The 16,584-nt window shown below is 32.2% G+C and overlaps 1 protein-coding gene across 3 annotated transcripts; it reads right to left on the reverse strand.

Moving 5' to 3' along the window:
- Positions 1–246: 246 nt before the first annotated feature.
- beta4GalNAcTA (beta1,4-N-acetylgalactosaminyltransferase A) lies at positions 247–13,146 on the reverse strand. Of its 3 annotated transcripts, none has more exons than XM_070646105.1 (7): positions 13,010–13,146; positions 9,397–9,593; positions 7,530–8,507; positions 6,412–6,560; positions 6,211–6,280; positions 6,001–6,130; positions 247–4,833 (listed from the first exon to the last, which is right to left on the reverse strand). In XM_070646105.1, exons 2-7 carry the CDS (start codon positions 9,531–9,533, stop codon positions 4,828–4,830), a joined length of 1,470 nt encoding a protein of 489 aa, XP_070502206.1. In that variant the 5' UTR covers positions 9,534–9,593; positions 13,010–13,146; the 3' UTR covers positions 247–4,827. The 3 variants fall into 3 exon arrangements, with proteins under 3 accessions (XP_070502206.1, XP_070502189.1, XP_070502198.1); XM_070646088.1 differs by having other exon boundaries at positions 247–5,048; XM_070646097.1 differs by lacking the exon at positions 13,010–13,146 and adding an exon at positions 11,024–11,041 and having other exon boundaries at positions 247–5,048.
- Positions 13,147–16,584: the final 3,438 nt, after the last annotated feature.

The following is a 16,584-nucleotide window of genomic DNA, read 5'->3' on the forward strand; positions in this document are numbered from 1 at the left end:
TGGGGTACCCCAAATATTTGGGTTTAAACCCAAATATATTTGGGTCCGCCTAAAATCATCACTTTTAATGAAATTTTTCATAAAATTTCTGATTTTCATTGAAATTTATAGTGTCAATTTTTTGCCAATTTGAATTTAATCGCATATTTTGAAATATAAAGTCCAATAAGCTTAAATTTTTAATCAATCTTTAAGACATTTATGTTGAATATAAGTTATATTTTGGTTAAATAATATACCAAGCATAGTAAAGTTTCATAAAGTTAGCATTATCATAATCAAAATCCTAACGAACAATCATGCTAATTATATCAGATCTGCTGCAAATTTGTAGAAAAATCGTAGAAATAATATGCTACAGAGCAATAGATATATTCCTGTATGCAGATAATAGAAAATGAGACAAAAGTGTTCCTGAAGAATTAATACTTATAAAGAAAATAAATTATTCAATCTGCACTTATTGTCTCAGTTCTTGTGGGTGCAACATAGGTCCAAAGTGGGCACATCTTCAGTGGGTACAAGAATTAAAATATTAACTAGATTTACTTTTTTAGCTTTTTTTTATTAAACTAAGCAGTAAATAACTTTCGCAATGATGGAAAAAAAGCTCAGCTGTTATTTGAGACAATTTTTAAAAGAATTATCCTGGAAATTGTCCTTAGACCTACTTTTTAGACCAAAAATTTTTTTAAAAATATTTGTACAAATATTTGGGGTTTAATATTTGGGTATTTGGGTATTTGTACAAATAGTAAAAACCCAAATAATTGACATCTCTAGTTGCGATCAATTAGAGCCCTCAAGCCGCAGCAATATTTATTTACTTTTTTCTGCAAAGGTTCTTTTTAACTTGCTTTATAGCATTTTTGAGATGATTTGAAGCTTTTTTAATAGATGGCTGAATTTTATCTTGTTGGATGGATGTTATGGAGCCTAATTTAGTGATTTTGAAGAAGATTAATTAATTTTGAAGCCGCTAGAGCTCTAGAGCTTTGTTTAGTATTGACTATCACTAGGAATTCTTCTAAATAGTCAAATCAATAATCAATATGGTTCCTTTTCTTCTCTACCAGGTATATACCTCATATTAAAGTCATAAAAATAAGATAGGGCTACGCCTAAGCAGTAGGGCTTGTTTGTAGGTTACTCTAGAATACCCTGTCCTAAAGCTAAAAACCTATGTAGTCTATTATATTAATTAAGTATACTCATGAGTATGCTCATTTAGGATAGAATGCTCATTGTCTGTTAGGGTATGGGTTTAAATAAAACTGATTCCTAGATTCTAGGATCTAAGAACTTGACCCCTTGGTAAACTTTTCCCGAGGGCATAGACACAATTTGAGATAGATGCAAGCTCAAATTATAAGAATTTGAACCTAAACCGAATACCATAAATCGGTAAATCCATTAAAAATCCGATTCCAGACCAGCGCGAATTTACCTTGGTCAGAGAGTCACAACAGTCTAGTACCTGATTTTTGATCGAATAACCAACTTGTGCATATTAACACAATTATGGTAAATTAGTAGTTGAATTGGGTAGATTTCTAATAACGGTCCCAAAAGGATAACGAGCACTTCTCTAATATCCAAAGAAAATGCGTCTTAATCTTAAGCATGCTATTAATCCCCACAATTTTTCTTAATGTTTGCCTTAATAATAATGAACAAGAAGAAGTAAGGCAGTTTATAAAAAAATAATAAAAAAAAGTATATCGCATAAAAGATATTTTTATAAGAACCTGGAGAAAGAGTAAAATTCCCATATTTACTATGTATATGTCTGCTAATTTCGCTTAAGAAGAAATTCTTTATGTTTTCATTTCTGTTGCTGTATATAAGTTCTTCCTCATCTCTCTTGTTCACTTTACTTTTTGAATAACGGGCGTGTCTTATCAATGCGCATTTATCAGGAGAGGAAGAAAATTAGAGCTGAAGAAGAACAAAAAAAAATCCTACAGGATTTTGAGTATATGTGTTCATTTCACTGTTCTTGTTGTGTAAGCCCGAGTATTGATACTTGGAGTATTTAAGTTGGGACTCGAGGTTTTATGGATTTTTGGTAAAAAAATTATTTAAATGCACACAATGTGAATAAAAGATTCTTAATTTATATGTTAAATCGAACCAAAGATATGGTGCTTGACACATAAATTTTGAACTTAATCATTTCAGCAATTAATGGCTTTTAATCGTTTTATTTGATTATGGCAAAAAGTCCTACAAAATCGATATGATTCTTAGAAAACCTTTAGCTATTCAGAATCTTGAGATCCAGAGCTTTTTGGGTGTTTCGTTACTAATGAATATTTAACGTGGGAGGGTCCACCAGATTACTGCACTCAGCAAATCTACAGATTATAATGAAATCTGAACCACTCCTTTGAACCCTAACAGACACCTAAATGAGCATATCCATGAGTATACTCAAATCAATTTAACCGAGCATGCTCAATTTTGTAAGCATACTCATAATTATGCCCCTTGTCTGTTCGGGGAAGACGCTATTGCCAGTTTATTGGCTTCAGCCTACAAAGAGAGGCTGTGAGATGCGCTTTCCTTGAATATGATTCGAAAAAGGACAGGATTCCGCATTTTGGGGTCAAAAAGTGCGGTTTTGCGGTTCCGCTTCCAGAAACCCTGTTCGAACTCATGTCCGCTTGGTCGGCATCACAATAACTAAATACCGAAGTACGAAACCATTCCTCCACCAAGCCACCTCGTCTCACGATTCTTAGGAAGACTCCAAAATGATCACTGCTTAACTCGGGCACACATGATCAAGCACAACAAAACTGCACTCTTTATTAATATCTCGATTATAGAAAGTATTTTATCGAAAAAAAAAATAATAATATAAATTTAATTGAAGTCTTTCGTCTTTTGAGAGTTATTGTAAATTTATTACATTATTGTTGTATATCTTAATAGAAGATAATTCAGCATTTTTTTTTCTGTATCTATTGACTCATTTGTCTTTATTTTGCTTGTTTTTATGTAAGCGATAAATCATCTGTTTTATGATGCAATTTTCATTGAATTATTATTAATCTATGATTTTATTCTTCTCTTCTATTATTCTTATTGAGATTGTTAATGTTTTTTTTTTTTTGTGGCATAAGAAGTAAATGCTTAGCGCATCTAGAAAATTTCTTCATTTTTAAAAATTGTTGTACGCCCAAATGTTGTAAAAAATTTTTATAGGATTTTTTTGTTTTCATAGGATTAATTAATTATACTGAATATATTAATATAGGTAGAGATTGGGTAAAGATGTAAATTGAATATTTAGTGTGGATTGAGATTCTTTGAGCTGTTAGGATTGTGGAATTGATTGTGAAGATCAGTGAAGATATGAATTGTGAAATTCAAATGGTTGAATTCAGTGATGAAATTCAATTTTAATACTTTTGTGTAATGTTCCTTACACAACTACTATAACTAGTTATTGACAAGTTTATGTCCAGTTGATGACTATTTCTAACGTATTTTTGTCCACTCGGAGTTGTAGTAGATTATAGGAAGAGATTGTGGAAATACTAATTTTTACTTAATTCTTTGAGCTGCTCATGAGACTCATGAACGACTAATTTTCATTTAGAATCTTAAGCCATATCTACAGAAGCTAATATTGGTTAGTTTATTCGAAAAATTCAATGTTTCTACTTGAGTGACAAAAATGAGGAAGACTCCACATTGAAGCTTCCAAGGCTTCAGATCTTTTACTAACATCGAATGATACCTTCTTCCTTATCTCATCCAAATGGCTTCCGCAAACCAATTGGGTATCACACGGAAGCAGCTTCTATTTGGTGTCAATAGAAGAGCTTTAGGAGAGCATTAAAAGCTCTATTGCGCAGAATATTTATTTGTGTCGCTCGGATTATAAAAACTTTTCAGGCTGGTTGAAATGCTACCAAATGATTTAGGTCTAATTTAAAAATGTAACTATGGGTCCAACCCCAAAAACTAATAACACACCCGATTGGTACACGTTTTTGATGACAACCAGGTGGCAAACACTGCCATATAGACGCTGATTTGGCTTCCATGTAGCAGCCGATTCGCCACCATAAATAATTTAAGCCGATCGGAATAAACATAGCTCGAAGTCGACTCAAATTTCGTATGGAGTCAAGTCGACTTGAATCAACTTTTTCATACAAAATTCGAGTCTACATCGATCTCTGAACATAAGAATCATGACACAATTCCATCAAATCCTAAAAGCTCAAAAATATCCATTTTAACTTCAAATTTATGGAGATTCTAAGAGATTCATCAATAACAAATGTTTCTAAAATTGACATAAAGCTACGATTCTGATCATCAGAATCTTCTATTCAATAAAAACTAATAATTAAGTAAGTAATCTGTTCCTTGTTTTGTATAAATTTTGTGCTTTTTTGAATTTTTTTCTGTGTTTTTTAGTCAAGAACCACGTAAACAAAATAATTAACTTGGTCCTCTTTGGTCTTTTTTCTTTCTTATAGAATTCGTCTTCAATTTTTTTGAATTATTTTACAAACATTCCGAAAAAAGAACTAATAAATTTTTTTAATGTCTCCTGGACGGCAATCTAATAACAATTTCAATTTTTAATTAAATATCAAACCTAATATCATAAAAACAATAATAATAAAAAATTTCAGATTCACCAAATTCACACAATTTCGAGTACGTTTGTCTATTAATTCACCATCACAAGTAAATTGCAGATAATTCATCATTTCTGTTGCAAGTTTATAACAACTTATAAACACGATAAACTAAGTCCAAAACAAATTTGTTGAAAAATTCATGATCCATCGCTGTGGTTCATCATCTCTGTAACAAGAAAAAAAAATCGTTAATCAAGTGCTTATCATCGACATGAAGGAATTCTATCCTAGATGAAATATCTTTTGATGAATTGGATTTGAGTGGTTTGAGAGCTTTTTGACATATTTGATCGATAATTTAGATTGAAGGTTGTTCTCTTATATGAACTTGACTTCATAAATGTGCAGGTCTAATACTCATGATAAGAACCAAGAGGAAATCTGTGGAAATATTTGAAATATTCAAAATTTTATATTTCATGAATATACATCATGTTTAAAAATGACATTGAGCATTGTCCGGTATAATTGTCATATCATAATCAGGTTCGAGTCGATATTTCCAAAATGGAAAATTAAAGAATTCTCGTCTAATCCTGAAGAAGCCGTTCACTTATGGTATATATGTAAGGATAATCAATCGATAATTCGCCTAAAATGACTTCCTCCTCTCTTGTACATTCTCTCCTTGTCTCGGAGGGGGTCAAAAAATTTATTTTTCGTGTTTAGTGTACGAACCACTTTCCCTTTAGCTGTTCAGACATTGAGACCGATAGGTTCGCATTATATGAATTGCTTAGCTAATTACAGTTTAGCACAGTGTTAAGCTAATTTTTTACGACACACCTAAGTGGCAGCTCTTGATCAACACCGCACAAGACATATGATACTGAATAATGTGCCACAGCATACTGGTTGCCCACCACTGGTTTAAAAAATGGGTATTTGTCAGATCTCCCACTAAAACCTAGATACATCGTTTACAGTAAGATCTGAACCACTCTTTTGACGACATTCCTGCGTTTAGCCTTCAAAAGGAAGCTTTAAATCGCGTTTTCACTACATAAGTATGATTCGGAAAAGGACATTTGAAAAATTTCTAATGCTGAATTTTGAATCCATGATTGCCTGGTCGGTATTGTCAGGAAACAATGGAAGTGCGAAACCATTCCGCTACCGAGTCACTACGCCTCACATTAAGTGACTCGCATTATGAAGCCATAAATGCATATATTTCTGCATTAAGTAAGTTAGTCAATGATCAAAAATTATCCTTTGCATAGCCGTCAGAGCACTCTTACGTTTTATCGTCAATCAAGTCACATTCCAAAAAGCTTCCACAAGTACTTCTATAAACATCAAAAGCTTACACAACTCATGTAATAATACTCACATTTTCTGGAGTAATTTCTACTAAAATCCAAGTATACAATGGTTTGGCTCCAAATTCAAGTATTTTATATTTAAGTGAATTTAATCCATCGGTGTTGAAACGGTTGGCGCCTGTCACTAATTTTTCATAGCTAATGAAGAAAAGAAGAAAAGTATTTTAATTAACACGGGAAATGAATATAAAAAAAGTAACAAAAAAATTTCATTTTACCGTTTTGGATTTGCTTTTTCTTTCTTATGAGACAGCATGGTGTAACGTGCAATGTTGACCGGATATCTCGCTATAAACGATGAAAGAAGAATTTTTGTTGTTTAGTAAGAAATATGAAACAAGTGAATAATTAAGTTTGGATAAATTATGTAAGCATGCCCTTAAGCACAGATAAAGTGTCAAATTATAATAAATATTTACCGATATGATATCCAGCGTGCTTAAGTCTTCTGGAAGCATCATCATCCTCACCACCCCAGCCCCAAAATGAATTCGAAAATCCATTAATTGCTTTAAATTGTTTTGTAGTCATTGACGAGACTCCGCCGAAAATTGAGGAATAGGGTAGTCTATGGGGGGGAAATGAAAAAAATATTGGCATATGATGTTCATTGTTTTTGAAAAATATGTCAACGATAATCAGATTATGTGGAAATTTATCGATGGATGTTATATTTTGGCGCAGTACAATGAAGTAAATGTCATTATCAATTACTTTAATGGGGTTACAGCACAGCGGACTGTTGTTCAAAAAGGTTTAATTTTATGGAAATGTAAATGGAAATGGCTTGCTGTATATGCTGTCGAATGTTTTAGAGACGATGGATGTTCAAAGCAGGAGAGGTCTATATTGAGAAGAGTATTGAGAACTAGTTCCTTTATATCCCTTATTGTATCGATTAAGTGATATTAAATCATTTTGAACAGCTTTTAGTGAGGCTAACAATTGTTTTAAGAGTGAGAGTGTGTCATACTTCTGCACACAGTTGCTTTACAGCAGAGCTCGTAGTCAAGTAGAGTCGACTTCAACCATATCGACTTCGAGCTCTGATTTACAGTTAACAATGGGATCAGAACCACCCCTTTGATACAATACAGCCTACAAAGACAGACTGTAAGCCGTGCTCTCATTTGCCTAGTCTCAAACCCATTTGGCAGAGTCGGTATTGCAATAATAATCGGTATTAGGTACCAAAGTACTAAACCATTCCATCTCCTTGCCCCTTCGACACAGTAGAAGACAACAGCCCCAAAATCACTTTTAGTCAAGCCCCAAAAAGTAGATTAAATCCTCATATGCTTCAAATAGCTATTCTCAACATAATTTTAGCCTCAATAATCCACCCATAATTTTAATATATCAATAATATTTGTATCAAATTCAAATTTAGTCTAATTCCACTTTATCGCTTTTATGTGGCATTTTATTTCCATCCAATTACGTATATTGCAGTCTATATAATCGATAAATTCCACACAACAAAATCCTTCAAATCAATTTAAATTATCCACGCTTCGACGTGACACAAAACACTCACTTAAAATCGAACGTATCAATAGCAACACTCATGTGTCGCGGTTGATCAGGACATGTATACAAATTTCTATCATCCATTGGCAATAAGTCCACATCGTGAAATATAAAACAGTCCCATTCATAAAGCTTTAATGCTTCAACAAAGCCAACATTAAATAGCTTTGCACGATTAAAATTTCCATCTGATGACTGCTCAATGATGAATATTCCATAATCAATTTGCTGTTTCATAAGGAATGGATGAAGATTCTTAAGTAATATTGGTAAATGTTGTTTTCTATCTCTATAGGGTATTATAATGGCAACACGATCACGTGCTTTACATTCACTAGGTTTATAACGTCCACCAGCTTCAACTTTTGACGATAAACTTTTCTCAACATTCTCCAAATTATCAGGACTAGAATCGACTTCAATTGGTCCAACAAGATCCGGCGGTGTAAGTGGACATTTATTATTAAGACCAAGCACCTTCATGATACTATCAAATATTCCTTCATCTGGAACTAAACTTTGATCAAAATCTTGATATTTTGACTTTTTTATCTTAACATTGTGCAGTTGCTTAATTGTTTTATGCTGATTAACATCGTGATTAACAACCATTGGCAATACTGATACAGATGATCCTACATCATTATTCAGTACGGTTCCATTAACCTTATCACTAATTTTACTACTATGACTAACTATTTCTACATTTTTACCACTTTTATGACTATTTTTTAACTTAATATCACCAGTTTCACTAAACACACTATCATTACTATTAATTATTACATTTGATGTTGATGTATCATTCGTAGATCTATCAGGGAGATTCAAATTTGTCGTATTAGTGACTTTTGAGGCATTATGACTGGAGTAAATCGATTCATTTATTGGAGTCTGTCTTGTCGTCGTCGATATTATTGAATGTGCATGATGTTGTAAGTTATGGTGATTTGTGTGCGTTCTTTTTGGCCATTGAAGAGGTATGCTACAAGAAAATAATTTGAGAATGAGATAAATAAATTAAATTAGTGGCAAATGTTCAAGTTTCATTGCCATTTTTCGCTGCTGCTCCAAATAAATCAACATAATTGATATTATGAAATTTATTCAAGCAAATATAATTCTTACGAGAGATGCTGCATTGCATATAATAAGGAAGAGTTGGGGAAGAAGGTGATTTTTGATCGACAGTGACGCATTTTGAGTTTGGTTCATTGATTAGCACTTCCCGAGTGACGCAAATGAAAAAGGCTCCACCAGGGAACTTTAATGGTCTATTGTTGACAGTCATATGGATGCCACAGGAAGGTGGCTAGATTTAGTGCTCATAAAAGAGCTTTTGCTGAGCCCTAACAGCTCAAGAGCAGGTACGAAGCATACTTTTGATTATCTGTTAGGATCTGTGGCCAATTCTTCATCATTTGTGTTCCTCGGGGCTTTATATTCGCGAATCATGTTCTGTTCCATGAACCAACAAGAAGCTACTCACTCGAAAAGTTCATAATTAGTAAGTAAATATTTTTGGATATTCAAGGTTAAGAGAATATCAGCGATGACTAAGCCGTAGCTAATCAGGGTTCATTAACATGTATTCATGAATTCATGACTTATTTTTGCTTCCGATTGCTTCAAATTCTCAATCGAACCAATCGTCACGACTTCATAGTCTGGGACAAAATGCCAAAACTATCCTCAACATACTCCTTCCCCACAGCAACACCACACAACCCAATCGAAAGATGAAGAACATTTCACAGTCGAAAAGCAAAAAAAAATCACCGCAAGCAGCATCATCAAATGGCAAACAATCATAACGTCATGTCTGAATATAAGGCATATGAAAGGAGAGCAAAATGTCTCATTAAAATTCTTACCTCGTATGAGATAAATTGATGGGCGATCGATCAAATTTGATTTCGAATCGTAGTCCAATCAAATTGAAGAATATTAGTAACAATCCGGCCAATAACGCTGCTTTTATTGCAAGCGTTCGGCTCAAATGAATTGCCATAACTAATATCCATTAACAATTATCGTTCCATTTAATAAAGTCCTGCTTGATTTTCTGATTCTAAAATGATAAGAAAAATGACATATATAATTAATTAAATGGCCTTACAGTCAGCCCCACTAGCAATAATGGTAATTGATTGACGGTTTTTGAAATTACTTATTGGAAATAAAAAATGTATGTATGTATTCATGCACACTTGTATGCAAATCAAAGGGAAAAGGATATGAGCATGAATAATTTATGTGAAAGCTTTAAATGTCACCAGTAAACGAGTGTATAAACTCTATTTATTATATCCATATTATCATTCGTTCTGTCTATTAAAATTGTTTTGCAATTTATGAAAAATTTACAATCTCAAGTTTGGCTATTGTGAAATCTTAAGCAATTGTACAGCATTAGAAATCAGACTTCAATTCTGCTGGTTTTTGAGTCCTTTCCAATGAAACGTGACAAGAATATTTTATAAGTTTTGTTGGAAATTTTTGGCAAATCGTTTGACCTTTTTTGTGCCAAAATGGTTGAAATTCCGCATTTACATACCAAAGGAGTTTCTTAAAATTATAAACAGCCAGTTGAGTAACAAAAAATGTGAAAAAGGTTTCAAATTTTAACATATTTTTGAGAAAGTAATGTACTGGCACCTTGTTCGGTCGGTTCTGATTTTTGTACTAAAATATAGGGGCTATTTACTTATTATGGCTTCCCTGTCTACACCACTCGCCACCCCCTTCACCCCATCACCTCGTCAAAAAATGCCGCATACCCCCGCCTCCCTTAAAAAGTGAACAAATTATGTGAACGATCCCATAAACACGTGCATAGAAATAGTTCCCATTAATATCAAATAATAATCTAATACATTTGAATAGTGTAATCTTTTACGGAAGCTTCATACATTCAGACTTCTCGAATATTACATTCTAAAATGTAACTCAACCTGTTTGTCACGATAAACGACATGAAAGCCTCTGTCAAGCTGTCTACTTGTAATACGACAGCCAAAACTATTCCACTCGGATTTTAACCTAATTTGGAGCTTGCTGTTTATTACATGACACTAAATATGACCCAAAAACTGCATGAATCGTGCACTTTATTCCTTAAAATATATTTTGAATCAATAAAAACTAATCATCATCACTCATTTGTTAGCATGCAAAAGGCTTATTATACACGATATTTGCTTGTTAAATGTTTCTTGTCATTTACCTTACATTAATTTATTGACAATTAAATTAAGGTTGAATGTCTAGTTTATATTCAAAACTCAAGTATTAATAGAAACAAATGATTCTAGTAGAACTGCTGGAATTGCTCTATGTAATCTATGATACTTTCATATTCGTTTATTTTAAGTACATAGCACTTATCGAATTATATTACATCTAAATCTCAAATATTTAAGTAGTATGAGATTCTGTTGTGGAGATAAGATAGCAGTGCTTGTTTATGAATATGTATGTCTAATTAAAGAACTTCCTTACGGATTTAAATTAGGATGATGTTTATTGTTTGAAGTCAGAAAACAGACTGAAATATTCATATGAAAGGGGTCAACAACTATATATAAATTTGGGGAAAATCAACTAGTTGTAGTTGCAAATATGATTTGAATATTAAATGACAGTTGATAAATTCTAAACAGATTTGTAGGAAAAATCACTGGCATGCAAAGAATGTTCTGTTAAGAGTAGAGTAAGGTGAGAGCAACGCTTACGAGCATGCTCATCTAGTACATTTAAGGTAAGCAAACTCTTAAGAGCATGCTTTTTGTCTGTTAGGGAATATTTTTCCTTTTAGACAAATTTGTAACTTTAGCTCCAAAGTTTACTTATTACGTAATGCCATAAATAGACTTTTTGGACCTTCCCCTATCCCCAATTCTTAATAAAACCTCCTCGTAATAAGTAATCAAAACGACCAAAGTAATAAGTGAACGACACCTTATAAAAACATATTTTCAACTTTGACCGAGAAAACGAAACAAAATTCAATAAAATGCTCAATAATTCCAAAGCGGCACAACGCGGAATACCGCATTTTTTATTGCAAAAATGAGTCAAAGTCAGTCATTTTGGTGTCTTATTTACGATGACTGTAAGTCTGTATTAATGGTGAAATACATAGTCAGAGAAACTTTGTCAGAGCAACTATTTCTGTTCTGACTATGTATTTCACTGCAGAAATAGTTGCTCAGAAATAGTTGCTCTGACTATGTATTTCACCATCAATACGATCTTACATTCATAACAGTGCCTTATCAAGCACGTTGTATTATTAAGCCACAACATACTAAGCCGGTTGCACCCCTACAATCAATTACCTAACCCCATGCATCACTTCTTATATAAAAACAATCATTTCTTCTTACTCTCAAAATTCTTAAATAGAATTTCAAATAAAAATTGAGTATCAAATTTCAAAACCTAGCAATTAACATACACATCACACTCATCCCATTTGACATAATGAAATGCCACACAATCAATTTTTTCATCGTCCTCGTTATCACCAGCAATTTAGTCAATTGAAAATTCGTCACTAATTAACTTCCATTAACCTCCCACTTTAATTAAGAATTCGTTACTTTTTTTTTTCAGAAACGTCACTTAAGATGATCATTATGCTGATACGCTATTCTGATTTTTATTTCAATTCATAGTGAAATTGACACTGAAAATGAGTTAATAATGACTACAAGCTATATAAATGGAAATGAATTATTCTATAATACATAAAACATGAAACAATTTTCTCATGTTAAGGCACGATTTGATATTGTTATTTTTTACTATTGTACTGCATGTCGTACGTAAGGATAAAAATATAAATTCATATCCATATTTTATCACCTAATATTTTTGTTTCCGACGATCAACATAATCCAAAATTCAAATGACACACAAAAAAAACAGAACTAGGAATTAATCGTAGATTATTATTGAACACGGAATTCCACCCCTAACAAGCAACAATGAATGGCAATTTAGTATCATTGAGTAGAAAAGTCACGCAACTTTAAGCATATTTTTGTCAAAGAACCTTTATCTTAATGGCTATTTTTGTATTCACTCGTCAGACATTGTTGACGATTTGTTTTCATAATAAGCTATTTTTAATTGTTGAGACGTGAAATATTCATTAAATTACACGACTTGAAGTTCTTGCAAAAAATTTCGTCTTTTTTTGCGTCACGAGAAAAAAAAAATTTTTTTTCACATTTTTTTGGCATGAAAAATTTGGAATCGATAAGAAGTCTGCAGTAAAAAGGGCTGATGTAGTCACACATAAATAAAATAACACTTTATGTCATAACAGTCCAAAACTGAACATTCGCAATTGCTGAATTAGTTAGCACTTATTAGCAAGTCTTATCGTACTTTTAAGGTGGTTTTCACTTTTTCAGGCACTTCTGAATTTTTTTTCATTTCCAATGAAATATTTTTCACATTTTTATCAAACATACTCACATTATTAAAATAATTTTGAGCAGATTTAATATCCTAGTGTGCTTATGTCCCGACTACCATGTTAGTCACAAGCTAACAAATGATTAAAATGCTAAATTTTAGCTAAATTATTTGTTCGAAAGTACATCAATATTATTGTTAAGAAGACTCTGAGATTTATTGGGTATATGCCGTCAGGTGTCGCTGGGTGTTGCGGAAATTATTTGAATTTTTCACAGCCGTTAAGGATTTTATCAATTTTACGTCCGCATTCATCATTTGTAATTCAGTTGTAAACTCATTTTTCCTTCATATTGACAACTTTTATGAATTTTGTCATCGGAGCGAGGAATCTGAGTAGGCGGCATGCGGCCAGAAAGAGTTGTGAATTGATTTGATGTCTTCTCGATTGCCAGTCATACATTTTAAAGGAAATGACTAAGCGGACGGAATTTTCATCGAAAAATATGTTGAGTGACGTTGTGCGTGTCTATAAGTATGTCTATCTTCACAAACATGGATTAAACGTGTCGACACGATTTCTACAAATTATTAAGCCGTTGGTGGCCGATAACTTTTGCGTGCTAAACTATACAGAAGGACATAATTGTTGTAAATACTAAACACCTTATTAGCTCTGTGTAAATTACAGTCTGAATTTTTATTGTTTCTGTATATACATGTGTCACTGTCGTAAATGAGCACATGGAAAGATATATCGAATGATTAATTATCCACGCTATGAAAGTATGTTAATTAATTTCCATCAGAGATTTGAATTTGGCATAAATTAATAAGTTCAATTTTAATTTCATTAATTTATTGCTTTCAAGTAGTAGAATTATTAGACAAGAATATTTGCAAGGCATGTGTCTAATTAAAATCATGTGTCTGAAGACCACCCAGACTAATTCTAAGAGAAGCAATAATTATAATTTTAAAAAATTGAGGATTTCTGTAGATTTTGAATTTATAATCATATTAAAACTTTCAATAGAGATCTTGACCAAACTGTTGACATCCGTTGACCATTTTTTTCAGAAATTAAAGTGTTTCGAATTTGGTAGTTCATTAATCTTTGAAATTGGAAATATAAATTTCGATGAATATGTTGGGATCCATAGAATTTTCATTTTACGTCAGTGAATCGTTTATTAGTCATTTGTGATTCAAGGAAAATTGGGCTAAACGTCAAACAAGATACTAGGTATTCATTATTTTTCACGTTTTTCGTGTTGTTTTGGAACGATCTTGACATAACATGTATTAAAATTGTATTGATGAAAACTGAAACGTAAGCAGACATTTTTTGAGATCAACCCCCTTCCTCACCCTGCTCAATGGGAAAATTATACATAATAAATGCCTAAATCAGTGTTGTCCAAACTTTTCTGTGATATGGCACAACTTGGTGGTAAGTTACAATGCACGACATGCTATTATGGCAGGCTTTTATGACATGATATACTATTGTGTTTTGGCACTCAGTTTGGACAGCACTGGCCTATATGAAAGTAATGGTAGGTTGTTAATTTCGAATCAATCCTAAAATGGTTGAAATTCAAAGTTGAATATACTTTTGGATCCAAATATTCAAATTTATTTGAAATTGTGTACATATCTGCGCAAGGGCATACTCAAGGGATATTTCGGTGGTGAACCCCATCCTTCATAAAAAAATCAAGACTAATTACCCCTCTCCCTCCTTCCCTTTGAAGTTAATATCATTACATTCTTAAGCTCTAGAACTTTAATTACCTGCATATCAGCACGTTTATTCGAAAAAAAACTAAATGCAAAAAATAATAAAATTTCAATAATCAACTGCAAACCTTATAAAATATTTATTCACATGTTATACTCATGCTAATAAGGCTATTAAAATATGACTGAAATTTTCATTTTATCTTCATTTTACCCAGTTTTTAACCATTACAATGTAAATTAACAAATAGAAATTATTATCGCCAATTAAATTTTAATTACTCGCGGTTTATGACAATTAGTTCCACAATCCACAAACAAAGTTGGGGGCATTTACTTATTAGGTGTGCTTATTAGGGGAGAGAATGGTCTTGGCGTATTCAGGTACAAGGGGGAGGGGGTTTGACCACTTTTTGGAACAAATCCTTCAATTCTCTAGAGATTTTTCTGTAAAAAAAAAAAAAAACTCTTAACTTTTGGACAATCATAAAAAAATCAACCCCTCCCAAAAAGTTTGTGGCTGGCCCTGGGGCCAAAAGACACCCTGGTGGTTGTGGTCAAAAAGGGTCTAAAGATTCGTTGTTTCGCTTGCATACTTAATAAGTGAACGGCCCTTTGGGGTAAAATTTTGTAAAAGTCTAAACAAGCATGGACATTTTGTAACCTAAAAATTCGTTATTTAGCGTACATACGTAATTTGTGAACACCCCCAACATTGTGAATATAATTATTTTATTATTATTTAATATCATAATAAATTGCACTTTTTAAAGCGCGATGTGGACATGATGTTCTTGGAGAGTAATTAATGGCATACAGATATTGCAGACTCATGAAAATGGTACAATAAATTTCAAAATAAAGTAAGATTCTTTGTCCGATTCTCAAATTGTACATTGTACTGAAGAAAAATTACAATTTTCTTAAAATCAGACAGTTGTAAATACTCATGATAAATATAAACACGATTTTCAAGTTAAAAAGGAACGGCAAAGAAAAAATGTTGTTAAAGATCAATAAACTTCCTGCTGTACAAGTAAGGCAAAAAAATACTATATTTTCTATAACATTAATTACAGTCACAAAAATTTGTTATGAAAATGTACAACATACATGCCAAAAATTATATATTTTTTTTGGGTCATAGAAGAAATGAGAGTAAAATTTCACTTTCTCACTATGCACGATCATCGGCACAAACATTTTAAAATACTCACAAAAAATATATATCTTTCTTTTTTATGAACAGCATCTTCGGATTTTAGCCGATTTTCTTTTGATATCATGCGGTCTTTCATGGCATTTTTCACTTGAAGTTAATATGGATTTTTATTAATATTTATGAGGAAGTCATAGTATGCTTTATTGTGGATATTTGAAGATCTGATAAGTTATTGTGCCTGACAGCTGGAGGTACACATGGATACCTTTTTTGTAATGTTTGATATTTTTAGTGCTGGAAAAATTTTACACAACTTCAGTTTTTCTCAGAAATTTTTCAAGTGCCTTTGATATTCCAATGGCAATGGACAATGCATTTCAAGCTTTAAAATCTATTTGATGACTGTGTTTATATCAAGTTGGAGGACAAGCAAATAGAGCAAATGCATTAAATTATAAAAGAAACTGAAGTGATTGACAGCTTAAATTTCGCAATTGATTGATGGATTTTAATTGAAATATTGCAAGCAAATTGGATGTGGATGTGAGTAATTCAATTGATTTTATGTCATTTACTATCTTTTATGATTATTTTAATTTCTGATAAGTGCAGTATTTTTCAAGGGGAAATAAACAGTGGATAAATGTTGATATATCCAGGTGTCGGCAGGTAAATATGATTACATGCAGTGAAATGAGTATAAATGCAGATAAATGTGGATGAATTGAAT

This window comes from Chironomus tepperi, unplaced genomic scaffold (genome assembly GCF_022539635.2).
Source record: "Chironomus tepperi strain 1889 unplaced genomic scaffold, CSIRO-AGI_Ctep_v1 contig_33, whole genome shotgun sequence".
NCBI classification, from domain to species: domain Eukaryota; kingdom Metazoa; phylum Arthropoda; class Insecta; order Diptera; family Chironomidae; genus Chironomus; species Chironomus tepperi.